Source organism: Pyrus communis, chromosome 15, assembly GCF_041283825.1.
Source record: "Pyrus communis isolate YQ-2024b chromosome 15, ASM4128382v1, whole genome shotgun sequence".
Classification (NCBI taxonomy): Eukaryota; Viridiplantae; Streptophyta; class Magnoliopsida; order Rosales; family Rosaceae; genus Pyrus; species Pyrus communis.
In genome coordinates, this window is record NC_142579.1 from 10,044,589 (window position 1) to 10,052,245 (window position 7,657).

General features: G+C 35.7%; 1 protein-coding gene across 1 annotated transcript; it reads right to left on the bottom strand.

Annotated features, from left to right (window-relative positions):
* Nucleotides 1–2,632: 2,632 nt before the first annotated feature.
* Nucleotides 2,633–5,582, bottom strand: LOC137743600 (delta-aminolevulinic acid dehydratase, chloroplastic). Its single transcript, XM_068483529.2, has 12 exons — nt 5,164–5,582; nt 4,907–5,018; nt 4,727–4,800; nt 4,573–4,641; nt 4,409–4,492; nt 4,232–4,301; nt 4,065–4,120; nt 3,834–3,955; nt 3,594–3,665; nt 3,417–3,498; nt 3,261–3,338; nt 2,633–2,966 (listed from the first exon to the last, which is right to left on the bottom strand). Exons 1-12 carry the CDS (start codon nt 5,446–5,448, stop codon nt 2,799–2,801), a joined length of 1,272 nt encoding a protein of 423 aa, XP_068339630.1. The 5' UTR covers nt 5,449–5,582; the 3' UTR covers nt 2,633–2,798.
* Between the last annotated feature and the right edge of the window lie 2,075 nt (nt 5,583–7,657).

A 7,657-nucleotide genomic window follows, 5' to 3' on the forward strand; every position in this document is an offset into this window, starting at 1 on the left:
ATTTCTTATTTATTTGTAGTACTTTATTTAATTTCTTGTTTATTTTTAGTACTTTGTGTAATTTCTTATTTATTTTTGGTACTTTATGTAATTTCTTAATTATTTTTAGTACTTTATGTAATTTCTTATTTATTGGTAGTACTTTATATAATTTCTTATTTATTTTTAGTACTTTGTATAATTTCTTATTTATTTTTAGTACTTGTAATTTCAAATTTATTTTTTGTACTTTATTTAAACACATCAAATAAGATTACATAAACTCACTAAATAAACTTAAAAAAAAAACACCAAATAAAATTACATAACCTCACCAAATAAACTTAAAAAAAAATCACACTAAATAAAATTACATAAACTTAAAAAAACATAGTTTATTCTCCACCACAAGCTCATTTTAATTATCTTCACCTTGTTGCAATCCCCACTGGTGCTCAATCAAGTCACTCTGGCATCTTATGTGCCAGTATGGCTCTTGCATTGAAGTGTACCGCTCAACGATCGATTGATTGTAACGTCCATCCCGTTCCAATAGCTCGTGTTGCACGGGATCTTCAGTCCGGTCATAAGCATAGTAGATGCATGTTCTTGAGTTGTTCATCGTGTCCGGTTCGTATTCATCAACAACATCATAATCATACTCATCTTCCACAATCATGTTGTGGAGAATAATACACATCATTATGATGGATTGAAGAGCCTCAGCATCAAACATTCGAGCAACAGCCCTGACAATCGCCCAACGAGCTTGCAGGATACCAAAACAGCACTCCACATCCTTCCTACACCCCTCTTGACATTTTGCGAAGTGTTTTTCTTTCTCACTATGTGGATGTGGCATTGTTTTGACAAATGTTGTCCACCTTGGGTAAATGCTATTTGCAAGGTAGTATGCTCCGTCGTATTTATGGCCATTAACCCAATATGTGCATCTCTACGCTTTTCCTTGCAGCAGTTCGTCGAACACTAGAGATTAGGTAAGGACATTTAGGTCATTCAGAACTCCTGGAACACCAAAAAAGGCATGCCAAATCCATGTATCAAATGAAGCCACCGCTTCCAAAATGATACTTTTGGTTCATTTTTTGTTGCCATAAGCTCCTTGCCATGCACTTCGATAGTTTTTCCAAGTCCAGTGCATGCAGTCAATGCTTCCAATCATGTCAGGGAAGCCTAGCATCTCACCCTTCCTCAGAAGCCTTCACATGTCCCTTGGCGTGGGTTTCCGGAGGTACTCATTGGTGTAGAGGGTTTCAATTGCAAAGCAAAACTGCATCAGGGACTCCAGAACAGTTGTTTTTCCCATCCTCGCAATCTCATCCACTTGATCTGCAGATGCTCCATATGCAAGCATTCACAAGGCAGCTATAATTTTTTGCTCATGAATAAGACCTGGAACATGAAAAGCATCATCTTTTTGCACAAAGTATGGATCATGGTTGCAAATAGCACTCATGATTTTGTCGAGCAAACTTCGTTGCATTCTAAAACTACGTTTAAAAATATGATCAGGGAATAAAATAATCTTCCAAGAAATCTTTACCTCGTCTTTCCTTTTTTTTATCGAAGTTTGCGGCACATCTGGGTTTGGCTATCTGAGCCATAGCTTCCATGACATGACAGGAATGTGAGGCCTAAAGCCTTTTATGTTCATCATCCTCATCCTCTTCCATTGCGAAAGCCTTATCTTCACCTTCCTCGAGATTGAACAATTCTTCTTGTTGTGCCAACACTTGTTTTTGTTGCTCATACAATCTCCTTGACAAACACATTATAAGAACTCAAGATTAAAAAACAATGACGAAGGATTCGGAGCTAAAAAAGAAGATTGAGTTTGGTGTGTGAATGAAAATGGATGTAGAGATGTAGGGTTTATATGGAAAAAAAAAAAAAAAAAAAGGAAAGGATGATGTTCTGGACAATGCCACATGACACTATGTGATTGGTTGAAAATCTTATTGAAATCTTGGCTAAATTATTATAAACAGATAGTGACACGTGGTACGTTTGGATTAGTTGAAAATCTTATCAGAAATCTATCCATCAAATAGTATGTTCGGATAATGACACGTGGCATGACAAAATTGGTTGAAAATCTTATTGAAATCTTAGCTAAATTATTGTAAACAAATTGTGACATGTGGCACGTCGGAATTGGTTGAAAATGTTATTAGACATCTATCCATCAAATAGTATGTTCGGATAATGACACGTGGCGTGACAAGATTGGTTAAAAATTCTATCCAAAATTAAAACTACATTTTTTAATTTATTATTTTATTAAAAAAAAACTAATAATATTTTAAATAGGCTGAGTGCTTGCGCATTTTGTAAGGATGAGGATCATTTGTGCCAATGCATTTTTTAGGAATGGAGATGCTTTTGGCCAATTACTGTTCATTAGGTCTATCACTGTTCACTAGAGTGGATTAAATGGGCTGAATGCTGGCACAATTTTTTAGGGGTGGACTTGCTCTCACAAACCCATTGTGGCCTACTTTTTCATCCCTTAGTGTAGATACTATCATTGTACCAATTAAAAGAATATTTCTTTTTGTTTCTTTTTCACTAAACCCTAAAAGAGTAATGATATCGGTGGCGCACATTAAACTTTGACACAATGAACAAGGTATAAAACACCCAAAGTTCGAAGCTACAATTATTTATTTCTTGTCTGAACAACAAACTCTGTGTCAATCACATTCTTTTACAAACGAACTTCATTCTACAACTTACAATGCAAGCTCCAGAAATCTTCGATGGTTTTCCTCGATAAACAATCTCCTAGATTACAAGTCTCACCTCTTCTCACCGCATAAAGTTCTGGCAGCTTGCAGGGCAAAATATGTGAGGATTACGTCAGCACCGGCCCTTCTGAGACACATGAGCGATTCCATCATAACCTTTTCTTCGTCAATCATTTTCAGAACTCCACCAGCCTTGATCATTGAATACTCACCAGAAACCTGCATTGATGATTTTACATAAAATAAGAACAATTTTACAGACACGGGCCAGGAAAGGAGATTCTAGCTAATCAATCAGTACACAATATAGGAAACAATAACATTTTAAAACTCACTACAACTATTCTATCGTCTAGCTTCAAATAAACAAGACATGTTTCCAGGACTCGCATACGTATCAATTCAAGAAGTGTAAATTGTGTTTTTGAAGCTTGAAATGGAATAAAGCAAGAACAAACTTCCTGTTAGGAAAGGCACAATGGAATAAAGGAGATCATTTATGACAAGACTCACCTGATATGCAGCTATAGGCAGAGGAGAGTTATTGCGGAGTAATCTTATGATATCTAAATATGGTAGAGCAGGCTTCACCTGTGAACGATTTCATAGTTTTAGAACTAGCTGCCATTGGGTAGATACGGAAAAATATTTAAAGCAAGCAACACTAACCAAGAGGATATCGGCTCCTTCAGACTCATCTTCATCTGCCTCAACCATAGCCTCTCTATAATTTGCGGGGTTCATCTGATAACTTTTGTTTTTCAAACCACATTTTATATGTCAAGTCAGCAATAGCTAAATTATATTTGAAACTAGCATAAGGTTTAACTCCAATGAACTACATACGTTTTCTTGTCACCAAAACGTGGATTCGAGTCCAATGCTTCCCGAAATGGACCGTAAAATGAACTTGCATACCTGTTTGAAACATAAGTACATTCTTCAATGCAAGTATAAATCTCAGCAAGTGCAACTCCAGAAAGTTCATGTAAGAAATGGCTAAAAGTGCATGACATGTTCTTAAAAAATAATGAAATTTCCTTAAATGATCAACAAAAGAAATATTGTAATGACAAGTCGAATTACTTTGCTGTATAAGACATGATAGAAACATGCTGAAAACCTTCAGCATCAAGAGCAGTTCGAATAGCTCCCACACGACCATCCATCATGTCACTGGGACTCACAACATCTGCTCCAGCTCGGGCCTATTGATAAGAGGTAAACACGTTAAACAGTAGGTTACTGACATATCTCAATTCAACATAATTCACAACTAAGAAATTACACATATAGGACTTAATCTGCCACAGTTACCTGGGAAACAGCTTGCTTACATAATTGATGTACTGTCTCATCATTCAGAATAACTCCTACAGCATCAAAAAAGAGCTTTGTAATCAATAACAAAATGCATGTATGAACGAAATATATACCTCTTCTAGAAAGATCAGTTCTCATGGGTCATGGCATATGTGACTTACCATCTTCTCTGACAATACCGTCATGCCCATCAGAGGAATATGGATCTAAAGCAACATCTGTGTATATAACCTGACGCACACAACAATTAAACAACATGACATTCTCCCACACATGAGAACACGTCAATACATAAGGCCAACTTGATTTAAAAGACTCAACAAACTATGTAAACTTACAAGATCAGGGTATTTGTCTTTGAGCAACCGTATTGTTCGAGGCACTAATCCATTATCGTTGTACGCTTCATCACCTGTTGGATTCTAAAAGGCAGAAACGAATCCAATTATACTACAACATTCAACAGAACAGTTGAGCAAAAGCACGAGAGTAATTGTAAAACCTTCAAAGCATCTGGAACTTTGGGGAAAAGCACAATACTATTGACACCAACATCTCGAGCCTTTGCAACCTGCTCCACACCAAATCTTACTCGGAACCAGTAACAATAAGCTTAAACAGAACAGATAAGAGCTAATGAGTTAGAGGTACCTCACCTCTTCCACAAGTCCATGTCTCCACCCAAGCCTATAACATCCCGGCATTGCCCCAATAGGGGCGTCGTCCTGACCTGCAAGATTTACACAGAAATGCAGAATTGACAGAGGCTTAAGCATGAAAACATTGTAAAACGCAAAACTTTTTAGCACCAAATTGAGTTGCAAGGAAGCACCAACCTTCATGGATAAAAAGTGGATACACAAAATTGGCAGGAGACAAACTTGTTTCCTGAAACGCAGCTCTCAGCGACGGCGACCTTCGGTTCCGGCGAGGTCTCCGACTGATCGGCTGGCATAAAAATCGATCCCCATCAAAACCCACAACCCAAATTTTTAAAATGTGAAATTTGATGCAAAACGAAAACACATCAAAACCCAGAACACAATTTCGCATTTCGAACACAAAAAAATTGTTTAGAGAGTCGGGAACTCACAAGCGAAGACACTACTGGAGTTCCAGCTGGGGCGGCGGCCTTAGGCGGCGCCGGCGGCGCTTGCGGCGGGTTTCCTGCGACAACGGCAGCCTCGCACTCGGCGTCGCTGAGCCGGGTCTTACCGATTGATCCATCGCCGTCGCTGGCTCTTATGGTGAAAAGGCGCTGTGGGCGGGTGGTCTTGATTTGGATCAGACCCGAATTGAGTTTCAGAGGTTTGGCGGGTCTGAGACCAACGTAATCCAGACCCTGGATGGGTCCCACGTTAACAATTGTTGAAGCCATGAGCTAAAAATGCTTCACAAAGAGAGGTGGCCGAAGACGCTGACAGAGGATCACTCTATCTCTTCGATCCGATGAATTGAGTTTTGAAAGGTAGTTGTAGTATCAGTTTGGTCCCTTTTCTTCAATTTCATATTTTACATCACCATTTTACCGCTATTTTTTAAATAATTAAAAACGCTTTTGAGTGAATTATTTTTTAACCTAATTATTAATAAATGTGCAAACGAAATCTACAAAATCAATTCAAATGCTTCTTATGCTTCTAAAACGATTGAAAGCATTTGTCAGGAAAGTATTTGTCAGGAAACTATTTTTGGAATCAGCTTTTAGTAAAAATGCATTTGAAGTGTTTCCTTCAAGAAGTATCTAACTAGTGTTTCTTGCAAGAAGCATTTCAAATGCTTTTAGAATCCAAATATATTCTCACCAAAAACGTTTTCAGTCATTTTAATTTAAACTATTTACTAATAGAGCTCTTTGTCAATAAAAAAAATAGTAAAAAGACTATTTAGTCTTCTATCACAGAAAAAAAAATGATGGGTAATAATATAATTTTATAAAACTAAAGTTTACTATTTTTTATTAAGTACCATGTACATGTGATTTTAACATATATTTAATATTTAAAAATAAAAAATAAAAAACAAAACCTCTCTTCCCACTCTCATTCCCACGTGCTCTCTCCTTTCCTTTCCATTTTAAAAGCAAAAATGAAAAATATTCATATGGTAGTAATATAATGAGATTAAGAGAGATATAAATTAAAGGAGATTAATATTCTCACTTTCTTTTTCTTATAATGCACTCTTTTCGATTTTTTATTTGTTAACTCTTTTTCATCTATTCTGTAGTTGTTACATGGAATATATAGAGAAGAATAAATCACATAATGTCAAATCATTTTTGTTACACATAAAATAATGGCGTACATTTGTTGATTAATACATGCAATAATTTTATTCACAAAATGACATATTTATGACATGTTAAAATTTTACTTATTAAAAAATAATAGTAATTGAGATTCAAAGTGAGTTGATGAATGAAATTTGGTGAAGAGGAGCACCATGGTTGTACGTTACTCCATTGATGAGATTCAAAGCAATGTTGAGTATTTGCCGTCTAATATCACAGTTTAATAGTAAACTTCTTTAGTTGTAAGTGAGATATATTATTTTAAAATTATGAGTACACCTTTTAGAATTCAATTTTCTTTAACTAAAACCCATCATGGTAAATTTCTCTAACAAAAACCCAATGACGAGACTCCAACTAAGGAATATCCATAATTAGTTTAACTTGGCAAAATTTGTATTTTTGGATGTCCAAATTACCTCTAATAACACTTACTTTGGGTCTCTCACTCATTATCTACATTTATTTTACATTATTTCATTCAATTAAATGTCTTCAAATACCTAATGGGGATTTGGAAAAAAAAATAAAAAATTAAATGTCATGATTCCTATGCATTTAATAACAAAAATTTACATGATACCAATGTTCCTTATATAGTTGTTTTCACATGATGCTAACAGGTAAATTAGTATATCCTACAAATATAAAAAAGTTATTTTATTCAAAATTATCAATATTTTAAATATAACATAGGTGAATTATTTTGCACAACATATATACAATAACAATATAAGTTCCTACTAAATTATGTAATGATACATGCAAAATAATTTATGACACACTCCGACCGAGATCAAGGCATGCTGGCCGTCACGTGGAAGTGACGTAACCATGTGCACAGTGCGGAAGCTAAGAAATAATAATACAAGTATGAATAAATAAAAATCAAGCTATACACTGCGTAAATAACATACATGTGCAAGCGTAAGTGTGAAAAACAATATTCAGAGCACAGAAGACCTAGTGCAGTCCGGGAGGAAACAAACACTAAATAAACACACCCAAAGGTGGTCCTACTTTGGTGATAATCTGTCAGATATGCCGAAATTCCCTCGAGAGCCACCAACAGAGCTATTCAAATTAGAACCTGGAGGGGCGCAAAACAGAAAACGTGAGTGGGCAAAAACAAAGCTTTTCGAAATCATTTTAATTTCAATAGTACTAACCTCTCGTCGTAAAACCCGTATAGTTTCCCAGAAAATAGAGTATGCACATATATATATAAACATGCTCAGAAATATGCCATGTCGAATGCCTCTAAACAAAATGCAAGTACTCAGGTAATGTTAAT